Raw genomic sequence first — 14,096 nt, 5'->3', positions numbered from 1 at the left:
TGGCAGCAGTGACGAGGGGAATAAGGCACATCTTTTAATTTGGTGGGTGAGATTGATGCCTTCAATGCCAGGAAACTGCACCAATTTTGAGACAAACATTTGGGATCTAAACTAAACTATACTATACTATACTATACTATACCGTGCTATGCCATGCTATGCATTGCTATACTAAACTAATACTGTACTGTACTATACTGCGATGTACAATACTACACTGTACTGTACTGTACTGCACTGCACTGCACTGCACTGCACTCCACTGTACTATACTGTACTGTACTATACTATACTACACATAAAAAAAAAAAACAAACATATTTTTGGCTTCAAAAAGATTTTAATTGATAAATTATAAGTTCTTGCGAGTCAGTTACATTTTCCAAGCTCATCATTTTTAGCTACAATATAGTTTAATTTAGTTTTTTGCCCATGGCATGACATTCCAATATGAGCATCATTGGGCTTCATTATATTTAATTTTTCAGTTGCTAGTAAAGTAAAAAAACTCAGTTTAAATTTAAATACAGATGAAGTGATTTTTTTAATACAAAAATGCAGGCAAAACTGATTTAGTAATTTATCTTGTTTTTTAAATATAATTTAATTAAAGTTCATTAGTAACAGAAGAACATTTATAATGACTTTTGAATAACATTACTTTTACTAAATAAATCTTCTCAGTCATATTTTTTCTCTCTCACAGGTGAGAAGCACCATAATGAGGATTTTAAAAGCACAGCTTTATATTGCTTAATTTGTTCTGTGCTGCATGTCTTTATGTTTTTGTATAATCTCTGTAATTGTAAACTAATTGCTCAAAATGGGTACAATAAGGTTTTTGACAGTATTTTACTTCTCAGTTTAGTGACAACTCGGCTCTCAATTAAATGAGGCTACATTGACATTTTATGTATTTCTTTGTCATAAAATCTGTTAAAGCTTCAGCATTAAAAATGGTATATTTTACTTCACCATCCTTCATTAACTGATAATGTTCCTTTTCTCAGGCATCTTAGATGTTTGTGTTTTAGAAGTTTTAGAGATGCAGAAACAGAAGTCCTTAATTTAAATTAGAATTTTTTTTTTTACTCCACTTTGTCAGATTGGTACTTATGAAAACTGTCTAAGGGTGTACTCAGACTGAGCACATTTGATCTGCTTAAAGTGAACCAGAATTAATTCCCCCAATAATTCGAAACAAAGTTTCAGTCTGAATATTGCTGACCCTGGTATGGGACCAGGAACTGCTCTCGGACCCATCTTTTAAGGTAACCTCTGTTTCCATTCGGATTGAACCTCGGTCCTCTCTGAGATTCCTCAGTCTGCATATGATTCGCTCTGGGAGAAAAATAACTGGACCGAAACGGCCACTGTCTCCAGTCATTAGCAGACAAGCGAGGAGCAATGATGCAACATTAACTCATTAAAATGTGGTCAGATGAATGCAAGCTCATAAAAACAACTTAACTTGATACGCATTAAAAATTCTCATACTGCTTTCCTAACAATCCATATGTCACAAACACTTATAAGCATAACTCGTAGTCGTAGCGTCCTCAGTAACCGTCTTGCTGTATGCCTCCACTGTAAAAAAGTAGCAGTAAAAAGGGATGAACCTGACTTTGATACAGATGTCCAAAATTGAGGCATAAAAAGTTTGAATAAATGAACAATCTTGGCAAGGATTTGCATAGTGTAGCACCACCATCTGTCTTTTTTTTGTATTGACCCGCTCTGTAACTGTTGGCCAATGACTGAAGAGGTCTTTATTCGTGTGGTTTTGTTTACAAGGTTTGGTCCGGAACAGAAATCTCCGGTAGATCCCAGTCTGAGAACGGACCAAACGCAAGGTTTAAGACTCGATCTGGACCAAATTAAGCGGACTCAGTCTGCAGCAAAACACCCTTAGATTTTATAAATACACTGCAAAAACAGCTGCCCTAGAAATCATTCCATTTTTTTTTTTTCATTTGAAAACTTTTCTTCAAATAAGCAAAAAAAATAATCTGTCAATGGAGTAATAAAAGTAGTTCCTAAAATTCCTATTTTAAGAAAAGAAATTCTACATGCTCTCTTAAACTAAGATGTTTTGCTATTGAAAAGCTAAAATGAGACAACTTTCTTGAAACAAGGGTCTTTTTACTTACTTAAGATTCCCTTTTTGCAGTGAACATTTTGTAAACATTTAGTTAGTTTCCTTAGTGATGCTTATTAAACAATATAATAGCTAAAATAGAATAAATAATTTAACTAATTTACAAATTAGAATACGTGTGCTCATTTTGCATTATGTGCTGTTGCTTAGTGCAAAATAGTCTGATGTAATAATTGATTTTAAGAACAATTTGTTTTGTGGAACATGTTATAGACATTTCTATGAGCACTTTTTATGAAGTGGCAAAATTACTTTCATTTTTAGTATTTTTGAAATTTCCCAGTATTACTATTTCTTTTAATAAAAATATTTTCTTCAAGGCGTTAGGATTTCATAGGACATTTTTGCAGCTGCTCCATGTAACTATAAATTTCTATTTGTCCGCATACGTAATGACCTGTTGCAGCTTCAGCGTTTGCAAAATCAATCATGTTGTGTCTTCTGTAGGATGAGTTCGCTGCTGTCAGAAAGGCTACATGTCTTTGGTGCTCTGTTATTGATGATAAGACGTTTTAAATGAATTGCTGACATGTGAACAGGCCCGCCCCCCCCCCCAACCCCAACCACAGCGGTGGAACCAGCAGCTGCTGAAGCAGCTGAGCATCCCACATGTCTTTTTTTCCCCAAATAACCTGGATCCACTGCCTCATCTGCTACGACAGAATTGGTTATTTACTGTCCATTTACCGTAGTGGAAGTCTGGCCAATTCAATCAATTTTTTTTTTCTTTTTAAACAGAAGGTTTAAAAACAGATGTCATTGATTCAATCTTTGTCCGTACAATTAAAAAGAATCTTTGAAATTATGCCGGATTGAAGAAATTCCTCCTTTATCAGCACATTTTGGCAGCTTTAAAAGCTTTTTTATAATGCAAATATGAGTTAAAATATTTACAGCATTAAAGAGAAATCCATTATTATTTGCTTATATTTTAGATAGCAGTTTGTGAATTCAGATTGATATTTGGCCAAATAAGAGGAACAGATTAAAGCTTTTTAATGTTTATCATGCTTTTTGTAACTGTAAAACTGTTTTTGAATTGATTATTTTTTTGGCAAGAAAAAAAAAAACCTGAATGACAAATATTTTGTGCTTTTACAAGAAAATAGTAAACTAAAAAAGCTGTTAATTGCCATTTTTCCCCTTCCTTTCCCAGGAACAATGTGTGAGACAGAGATCAATGAGTGTGATTCCAGCCCCTGTCAGCACAATGGTTCCTGCCATGACTTGGTTGGAGACTATGAGTGCCAGTGCCCTGCAGGTAAATACTGCCGCAAAAATCGAAGCTCAAAAAATCCAAGTCATGTTACAGGCCAGTTTGGTAAATTTATTGTGTATCTTTTTACTTTTATTTAATTCAAGTTTCATCATTTTTGTCATTTTTTTCACAGTATTGAAAATATTTGGTATAATTTTGTCCTTTCTTGCATTTGCAGAGATCATACTTTCCTGTATAGGGTTCTCAACTATGTCACATATACGTTTTTTTTTTTTTTTATTGTACCAATACGATTTTACCTATAAGACTTTGTTAAATTTGAAAAATTATAGGAAAGCTATCAGATTCCATCATTATAAATCCATAAGTTATTAAGAATAGCCATTATGGAGAGCCTTCCTCCCAGCATGCAGCTGATTAGACTCCATGCTCCATTGTGCATTACAAAGAAAATGAGTAGCAGCCAGAGTCTTTAGCATATTATTTGCAGTGCCAGTTTGGAGACTTGGCTTATGATTGACAGTTGAGGAAAAATCTGCAAGCACATTGTCAAGGCTCAAAATTACAGCCTAATGGTGAAAATATTATGATATAACAATCCTAATAAGGTGATTTTTTCCATAATTGCTTATTGTACCCCCCCTGGCAGAGTTTGAATTTACATTCTCTGAATGCAAACTGAAGGACGATGGGCCGGTGATTTCTGTTGTTGGCATGGCCTAGTTTGCGTGTATGGCAATTGCTCTTGCTTACTGAACTGGAACATTTTCCTGCATGTGGAGACCAAAGACACAAAGCATCTTGGTGTCCAGGTGTTGTTTTTCTCTCAAGAATTTGCTGTCTTTATTTTTAGCTCACTGTCTCAGCTGAAATTCTTTGGCCCTTCTTGGAAATGTGGAATTGACAATAGGGAAGTTCTGCTTTTCCATTCTTGGAAACATAAAGTGTAACATTAACAAAACCAAAGAAATGCAATTGCAGTTGCCTTTTAAAGTGGCACTTAAAAGTGATGTTTTTTTTTTTATTATCAATTAATAAACCCACACTCTTAAGTAAAGGACAAGTCTCTCTGTACCTTGAAAGGCTGCTTGTGTCTGTCTGTAGTGGAGCTCCAGCGCAGTTCTATTTTTAAGAATAAAAGACAGGATGCATAAAGTACTAAAAGACAAGTACAGTTACATAAGAGCCATCTCTTATGACATTTGACCTTGCACATTTGAACTAGCTACAATATCAAGATAAAATGAGGCAGGGGGTCATCTAATGAGCTGGCAGGTCCCAACCCTTTATGTTGAATGTAGTTTCTATTTCAGTTACATTGGTGGAGGAAAACGTATTTGGCAGTCACCCATAATGCAAATTCCACTACTTAAAAAGATGAAAAAGGTTAGTAATGATCATCATAGGTACACTCCAACTTTAGATAAAGCATGTAAGGAAAATCCAAGTAAATTAAACATTTAGAACATTTACAAAGCAATAATTCTGTCCTTCACAGAATTATTATTTCTCCTTAAGAAGCTTTTTTTTTTTTTTAATAATCCACATATTATCTGTATTAATAGCAGTTGTTTAAACGAGTTAGCTGTATTAAGACACCTTATCCATATTACTGAAAGAATCAATGTGGCCAAGTATGGTGAGACTTTTGGCAGTAATTAATTAATTCTATCTTAAATGATCAAAATCATTTCAAACTTTTATTTTTATATATCTAATCTTTTCATACTCATTTTTAGGCTTATCTCAATTGACATCTCTTTTGTCTTTGTGGTTCAACATCTCTGTGGAAAACGAGCTTTTATCTTTTATGATCCAAAGGAAAGGACTGATGAGTTTTTTCTTTGGGGTTATTGAGTGAGAACCTCCCATCACAGATGTCAAGTTGAATTGGACCCATAACACCCCAGAAGGCTCAACACTTGTCTTTTCCCGCCCCCATTACACCTGCTCACTGCACCGTTCAAGACGGCTCTTCCACATCGGCCTGTCTATGTTGTACCTCAAAGTAAAGGTCGTGTTGTCAGTTGAACACTACAAAACAAGTGTCAGCAGAAAAACACATTTTCATTATTTTGTTTTTTTGTTTTTTATATTTTAACTTGTAAGTCTTGAATTGTTACACGCTTGCAACAGCTCTTTAAAATTAAACATATATTAACTCACATTTTTTTTTTCCTTTAAATCAAGCCATTATTACTTTTTTTTTTTTTTGGATGCTTCAGAAATTGTGTGTTTCCCAGTTAAGGCACTCCCAAATCTTTTAGAAGGTGGTCAAATATCTTCTGTTACACAATTGCATAGGGTGTACTCTGGATTTCCAGTGTCTAAATCTCATCCGTTATTTAAAAGAACCTTTGTTTGTTTGTCTTTGTGTGCCTCAAATGCACGTGTTTTTTTTTTTTTTTTTCTTGATTGGCAGGGACACAATATTTGTAACTTTGTCCCATTCAATTGCCCATTTTCAGAATGTTAGATTTGGTTGGAGTGAACTTGCACCAGAAACAACAAGATCAATTGCTATCTATAGCAGGGAACACATATTTTAGCCATAGCTAAAATACATTTCTTGTTTTGCCAACTCATACTATAAAAGCATTTACCAAAGTAACAGAAAGTTGTAAGTTCACCCAATAAAATCTAGATGGATGTTTTTTTAGACTAATTTGGCTCTGTCAACATTTGTTTTGATTGAGTTCCAAACAAAAAAGCTTTTTTGCAGCTCCTAATGGAAATAAGACACATTTTTACTGCATATTACTGTTGACAACGAAATCTGTTACTCTAATAGATTTTTTTCATAAACACCAAAAATGCTCAGTTATGACTTCAGTATATTAATAGATGAGTTTTACATCAAAATAAGATTGAAAAAGTAATATAAGAATTTGAAGCTAGTGTTTGCTTCTTCAGTCTTTAATTAAAAGCTAAATGGAGCTTCTAGTTATTCTGATCAAAATTCAAAGGGTCTCTGAGGTTCAGTAAATATGCTTTAGAAAGAGGCCAGTCCTCCAGTCGACCCACTCATGGTCCACTTTTGGCCTCGTTTATTGAGCATTTTGAAGAAATGGCCAATTACATGACTGCAAATTAGAGTTAAGTTATGACATTTATTTTAGCTCTATTTTTGTTTCTGATGTAATTTATTACATTTCATCTATAAACTCTTGAATTGCAGGTTTTCAAGGAAAGAATTGTGAAGTTGACATCGATGCCTGTGGTCTGCCCACCAGCAACTGTTCCACGAAGACGAGATGTTTGGATCTCCCAAAAGGGTTTGAATACAGCTGCCGTGTGCCGTGTTCTCAAGAATTTCAAGTAGGTAGACGTGTAGATTTAAGTTTTTTTTGGTCTTTTTTTATTTTCATATTTATTTATTTTTTTGTAAAAATAAATGTTTACTATCACTAACACTGTAACATTCTACATTGCCACACACAACTCTTTACTCTCATGAAGAGGTGCATAATTCCAGATAATCGCTTTTCTCCCGGACAGATTTAACTAATTCGCCATGGTCATACGGTGTGTCATATCAGTGCCAGGCTGCTTTTTTCTTCACCTCAGAATCGGCTGGAATTACTTTAATTGTTTGAATAGTTGAAAAGTTGGGATGATTCAAAGGATGTCAGCACTTGAGTTAAAACTCCAGTGTTAAAGGGTTAATAATAAGAAACGCCCATATTGTTCTGGTAGCTACAACTTTATGGGAAATGAATGGATAATGGAAGCTCTTGACAGGAAAATATTGTCCAAATTATAATAAAAATGAAAAAAAGTGAAAAACAGTCCATGGAACATGTTTAGCTTTACATGTAAAATTATAAACAACCTTTTTTTGGTTAAACATATAAACCGATTCCATCCAGGACAGATTCTTGGTACTTATGTATTGTGGTAGAGTTCTCCAGAGGTTTAGGCCTCAACAAGCATCGGTCCTGTCTTGTAAGACATGATGTAGATGCTACATGGAATACATAGTGAGGGCCTTTTATAACGCATGAATCAGTATTCATGAGCATGTCATGTAGCTGTAATGAAGCTCATTTTCAGGCTGGCAGCAGCAAGAAATTATTAGTCTTCACATTGTTGGAAAATTGGCAGATATCTGACCAGATTAAGTTGAGTCCAGTCCGAGATATCTGTCATACAAAACGAATGATTTCCTGAAGCTCATAAACAACATAACTAATTCCATAACACATGCATCTAAAACGAGTGCGTTTATTGACAGCCATGTGCCAACGGAGGACGCTGTGTGTTGAATAATGCCAGCAGCTACACCTGTATCTGCACACGGGGCTGGACCGGTCAGACCTGCCGTATAAATGTCAATGATTGCATTCAACATTGGTGCCAAAATGGGGCCACTTGTGTGGATGAGATTGATGGCTACAGGTGAGTGTTCATGCTTTGATTGTCTTCAGGCTATTCTGCCACCAGAATGTCAATGACTGTAAAATTTACTGACATTTACTGCTTTTCCCTCGGGGCTGAAAAAAAAAAATCTTTTTTACCTCCTACGCCATTAAGAAATTCTCTTTAATCTGTTCCCAGCTGCCTTTGTCCCAGTGGATACACAGGGGTCTTCTGCGAGGAAGACATTGATTACTGCGCTGGCCATAGCTGCTCTGAACATGGCGTTTGCCTGGACCAGCAGTATAACTTCACCTGCCGCTGTATGCTTGGATTCGAGGGACCGTTCTGTGAAGTGGAAACAAATGAGTGTAACAGCTTCCCTTGCTCAAGTGGCGCCACCTGTGTGGACCTAATCAGTGATTATCGGTGCCACTGTCCCCTGGGATTTGAAGGTATGAGACCATCTGATACAAATCCGAGGCTGCTCTGCAATTGTTGGTAGAACCAGTCACCGGAGTACCATGGAAATGTTAAAATGTTCCATCAAACAATGAGGTGTCTAAATTGGGACACAACAAAATATATTTAAAAATAGATAGCATGCCAACAAACATCTAAATAAAGGGTAAAGTCTGAATTGTGAAAAGAGGTAGCCTAAAATTATGGAAGTTGTTCTTTTCCATCAGATTCTGAACTTTTCTAAACCTTTAAATTTTCTTTCTGATTTTTTTCTTAAACCTTGATTTTTAAACAGCAACATTTTATGCCTTGAAATATTATTTTCTTTTTTAATATTTCAGTGTTTTCGATTTCCAGATTCAACATTTCGATGGCCCAGATATTTGATGGAAAAGAATTTGGTTGAAAAAAAAAAAAAAAAAAACTCACTTTTTTCCACCTCACTAGAACAACTTATCAATCTAAGAACACATCGATTGCCAGCCAATCAAATTACTATTAATATAATTTTGGGGCATAAAATGTTGCTGTTTAAAGATCAGTGGTTAAAAAAATCTGAAAAAAATTAAATTGTTTAAAAATTAAGAAAGAAAATTCACAGGTAAAAAAAAATTCAGCATTTGTTGGAACAGTAAAACGTCAGTAAAACAACACCAATCTTAAAAAGAAAATTACTAGCATCTAGTAAAATTATCTGTCCATGCAGCAAGTAATATTTACTTTACAAGAAATTTCATAATTGCATTCTAAAATCTAGAGAGAATGTTCCACGCAAGCAAAACTGAATGGTATGCAGCCCAACAATACATTTTTTTGCTAGTTTTAAGCAAAAAGTTTGTATGGACCTAGTAGTAGTTGATTTTGATTATGGTAAAAAAAAGTTGTAAGTTTAAATGATTCATTTTAGAAGAAAATGTGATCAAAATAAGAAAATCATCTTATAACAAGTTGGTCCATCTAATAAATCCTCTTAAAATCTAAAAATAACTCTTATTCTTAGGACATAAATCTACATATTTGTTTCCAGAGATAAGTTAAAAGAACTTAAAATCTATTAAAATGTCTTAAATATCTAAAAACAGTGTTTTAAATCGTTGCAAGTTTCAGTTTGTCAGGCACTCTTAGAAAAAAAAAAAGACAATAGACATAAAAGTATTTAGTTTTGATCAAATTCACTGTAATAACACAAAAATTTAGCTCTTAAAGACTGCACAAAATCAGTTGTTTGCCAATTTTTGCCAGCAACTTTAAATTACCTTAATCAGTCATATCATCAACTGATGTGCATGCCCAAACTGAACAGTAGTGCATAAAATGTGTAGTGCTGGACTTGAAAAATACATTTTGGCCTAAATACAGTCAGCAGCTGCTCTAATTACTGTATGTAAGATCTTTAAAGCACATAATTAACTGAGTCCTTGCCAGTACATGGGGTAATGATGGCAAAAATACAATTACCTTTGATGTAGCCAGCAGTGCAGAGAGAGCAGCGCTGCCCTCTGCCTCCCAGACATCTAGGTCTGAAAAGGTCTGAAATATTGCCAGAGGCCAGAACTGGTGGGGCTTTATTTTTTGTCAGTAAAACAGTTAATCAATTCCATATCTAACTCTTACCCCGAGGATACTAAAACTGAGGCTTTGCCGCTTCTACATACGTACAAGCTGCAGCATGAGCACATAATCATTTAGCTGCTTTTTTTTTTGAGCCAGAAGAATGATTGACTGCATTGTGTCAGTGTGGACATGAGCTGAATCCTTTTATCACACATATGCTAAAGGTTAGTTATAAAAAGCACCGTGGATGCAGTTGTATTCCTTCTACTGTGACTGTAGATTTTTTTTAAATAAGTTATGACTATAATTCAAGTAATTTTAAATGTAGGGTATTTGTTTCTGTTTTTTATCCTACAGGAAGGACTTGCTCCCACAATGTAAATGATTGCTGGTCACAGCCCTGTCTAAATGGAGGCACGTGTATGGATCGAATAAATGACTTTATTTGTCACTGTCCTCTCGGTGAGTAGTGTCTACTTTTCTTTTGTTAAGTACTTTTAAAAAATATATGCAATTTATTTTCTGTATAGTGTACTGTAGAAATACTCAAAACGTTTACTGTGACCTACATCTTGTTTCTTTTTATTGAAAATGTACTCCAAGACACATCACTGAGAAAAAAAGAAAATCTTCCATTTATATTCATTTTCCTGTTTTAATTCAAGCTAACTAAAAGCACAAAGTTTCTAAAGCTACAATTGATCCAGACTTGACCTTTAATACTCTCATTTCATTTAGACTTTGAAAACCCTTTCATAAAGCAACAACCTGCTCTAAAAAAATCTATACATTTCTACATGTACAAAGCTTCTTAGAAATAGAATATTAAATGGAAAGACAGTACTACATTCCTTTGGATAGTGTTGACTTTACTGTGCCTTCTGGTAATAAAATACTTAATCATCACTTGATTGCACCAGTCAGACTGCAGCAGCCAATCTGATTGATATTTCATACTATGTCACTTTGCATTGTGAACACCCACAGATGACAAAACAGGATTTGGGGCAAACTTTTGAAAAGGAAAGCCCCCAAAACTTAGCTATTGACATGTCAGTAAAGCAGACATTTGACAGCTTTGAGAATGATTTACTTAATAAAGGCTTTGCTAGTAATAGATTCAAATTACATTCAGCTTTTGCAGATTTTGCCCATTTCCTTTTCATAAAGTCCACCTGATTCTCAAGAGTTCTACTTTTTTATGTGGTTAAAACATCTTTTTTTCTTTTCTTTTTTTTTTTGTGGATTACCTTTTATACGGTGTGCTTTCACTGCACGCGGCACACATAAAAGCATCATTATAAATCTGCTTTTTGGTCTTCGCCTGAAATTCGATTTGGGGATAAACAGAACACCGGTGTCCATTACTGTTTTAATTTTACTGACAGATTTATAAACAGGTGTCTTTGATCTCTTTTATACTTTAATAAATCTGATTAGATGGGTGGTCTGTTTACTTTGCTACAAAAAGCCACAAAACACACAAAATATCAAGTTTTTAGTTTTGTATCCTCATGTTTTTGTTGAATTTAGATTTTAAACAGTCCTGGTGTTGTTCTGTGTTACATAGAGGAGAATTAGACTGTAATGTCTCTGGGGCTTAATTGATAAAAAATTTATTTTGAGACAACAACATAGGCACAAACTTTATCTATTTTTTCACTTACATGATTAACAATAGTCCCTCTATTATTCCTGAATAATGAGGTAATTTTGCCATCTACTTACTGCGATTGATCTTTTTAAAGAGGTCAAAAAATACATTTAAGTCTGTCCAATCTTGAACTTTTATAACTTTAAGCAGCAATTGTTTTTGCTTTAATTTGAACCAATTCTCTTTGTTCCTCATTCCACCTTTAGGAAGCTGTTTCAGGTGGTTCTCATGCCCCTGATAATACCATCAAACATAAATTATCGTGGGTGCATGCTGACATAGCAACCTTTATAGGGTTAAACCACCCCCTACCCCGTGTTCTGACCCCCATGTGGCTCTGCATAACCTAAAACCAAGAACCCTGAACCTCTGGAGTACTGAACGACCTTAAGAAAAAAAGAGGGTCAGAATGAAATGAGGTCATTTCAATGAGGTGTGGGAGGAGCAACTGCTTCAAAATTGTGACCTTCACATTATAGTCGGCTCATTAGAAAAACAACAACTGGTCTCCTTTAAATATGAACAACATTTGTTGAAGGTTTTGTTTATTTTTCATTAAAATTGAAATCCAAACACATTTTATATCAATTGTTATTTTCCAAATCCCTGTGAAATATTTTAGTGTAACATTTTTAGCATTTTCTTCTCAGATATTTCAAAGCAATTAGAAAAAAAATAAATATTAACACAATATAATCTGTGTTTGCTATGCTGTTTAAAAATACAATTGTGTGTTTAATACAGCTCAGGAAATATCAATAATACAAAGTTGTATGCATCAGTGAACAGTGCTCACTGGCATAATTAAGTCTTAATGATTTTGAACATGCTGAAAAATTCCCAGTAGGACTGAGTGATATCAATAGCTGGCGCCTTGATTTTTCTCTGACCTCCTCATTAGGAGATTTTGTCATATCTTGGAGAAGATAATGTGCTTTTTGTGCAAAGCAAAATGTCCCGTCTGTGCTGAACTCCGTGTGTTTTTGCTCGGATCAATTAGAGTCATGTACACTGCCTCATATCTGAGATACTGCTGTCTCTGACTCACTGTGTGTTGGTCTCAATGATCTGAAGGAGCTTCACCCTGAACTTTTTGGAGTTTAAAGCTCTGACTTTTCATTATTTTTACATCAGTATCTAATTTCTAATCTCCTTTTTTTCTGTTATTGTTGTGAGGACTGACTTTAAATGTTATTGGTGTTTTCAGCCGCTTGGTGCACCACTGTAACCTTATACAGGGTTGCCAAACATCATAACAATAGTAGAGTAAGCATTTTTTTTTGTTTTTAAATACTTGAATTCTTAAATATTTACTCCTTTCAATCAGTCACTTCCTTTTTTTCCTTTAATTTTCTTTAGCTTAATGGAAAACTTTCAAAACACACACAAAAAAACTAGGCTTTGTTTTGGTGGATGTAATGATCTACTCCCGTCATAGTTAGATTCAGAAGAACTCATTAAACATATTCATCAATAAGTCATCTTCACTGACAGTTATGAGAAAAAGTAAAACACTGAATTATTGTCTCTCTGCTGTTGATTTGGGCTAAACCACCAGTAGCTGAAATATAGAGGGGGGAGAAAAAGAGTCCCATTTGGAGATGGTGTCACTGTAAATGTGACATTCCTTCATGCAACATTAACCTCAGAGTGAATTGCATGCACAATTGGTTATTAAACACTTCTGAAACACCCCGTTGGAGGCAATTGCTGTCCATTAACTAGTCAAGGCAATACATAATATAATGGGGAAGGGGTAGTAGGAAGGTCGTCAAACATCTAGATAGTTGTGGTGATGTATGGTAAGCTACTCTGAATTTTGGTAACAATACAAGGATGAATACATATTATAAGCTCTTAATAATATGCCGTTCATGTAGTTTGATTTATAGAATTTGTGGAAAAGTAAAAAATATTTTCCATTATTAAAAACAACTTGAAGACTCACTAATGAAAATCAAGTTTTTAGTGTTCTTAGAACATTTTTCTCTTGATGTAGAACATTAAAAAAAGAAAATTAAGATCAAAATTGGAGTGAAGCATAAAATAAACTATTTTGAAAAAAAAATGCTCCTGCATGCTTTCACATTTGAGGCTTTTTTATTGGAAAAAAAAGGGCTGTTCAACAACCTAGAAGTATCTTTTTCTGCACTCAACAGTTTTGTCAAGCTTCCTGTCATTGACTTCTTTGTGAAGTCTTGAATGATCCTACAGCAGTTTTCAATCTTAGATGTTTGGTTTTGGCGGAGGTGTTGCAACACCTTGATTCATTCTTTCTCAGCGATGTGTTCCTGTTTGCAAGACAAGTTTTGTCCAAGAGTATCTGCTGTGACAACCCCTGACGGGATGTGCTGAAAGGTGAACAACGTTAAGGTTAAATAAAATGTTCTGATAAATCATTTACAATGACAATCAGAAGCTATGGTCAAATCTGAATTCTTCATCTAACCTTTTAGCTTCTCCTCTAATTGTAGGGACGTTTGAAGCTGTATTAGTGTCCAAACTTTTTTTTTTTTGTTATGGGTAATGGGTAGGGATTGATCCGTGACACATTTCTTCACCTTGGTGTGCTCTGATGTACAGAAGATTACATTTAAATGTAAGTAATTACCAGAGGTGGGACCAAGTCATCATTTTGCAAGTCCGAGTCAAGTCCCAAGTCTTTGTCTTCAAGTCCGAGTCAAGTCCCAAGT

The 14,096-nt window shown here is 34.7% G+C and overlaps 1 protein-coding gene across 1 annotated transcript in view; it reads left to right on the top strand.

Moving 5' to 3' along the window:
- The window catches only part of LOC112161618 (eyes shut homolog), a 97,288-nt gene that overhangs the window by 24,246 nt on the left and 58,946 nt on the right, over window positions 1-14,096 (top strand). The window contains exons 8-12 of the mRNA XM_024296895.2: window positions 3,315-3,419; window positions 6,556-6,695; window positions 7,612-7,775; window positions 7,935-8,188; window positions 10,107-10,211. Coding sequence (XP_024152663.2) covers window positions 3,315-3,419; window positions 6,556-6,695; window positions 7,612-7,775; window positions 7,935-8,188; window positions 10,107-10,211 — 768 coding nt within the window. The remainder of the gene's footprint in view (window positions 1-3,314; window positions 3,420-6,555; window positions 6,696-7,611; window positions 7,776-7,934; window positions 8,189-10,106; window positions 10,212-14,096) is intronic.

The sequence above is a fragment of the Oryzias melastigma genome, linkage group LG15, assembly GCF_002922805.2.
Source record: "Oryzias melastigma strain HK-1 linkage group LG15, ASM292280v2, whole genome shotgun sequence".
In the NCBI taxonomy this organism is placed as follows: domain Eukaryota; kingdom Metazoa; phylum Chordata; class Actinopteri; order Beloniformes; family Adrianichthyidae; genus Oryzias; species Oryzias melastigma.
The sequence above is the reverse complement of the archived record's forward strand: the minus strand, read 5'-3'. Positions and strand labels throughout refer to the sequence as shown.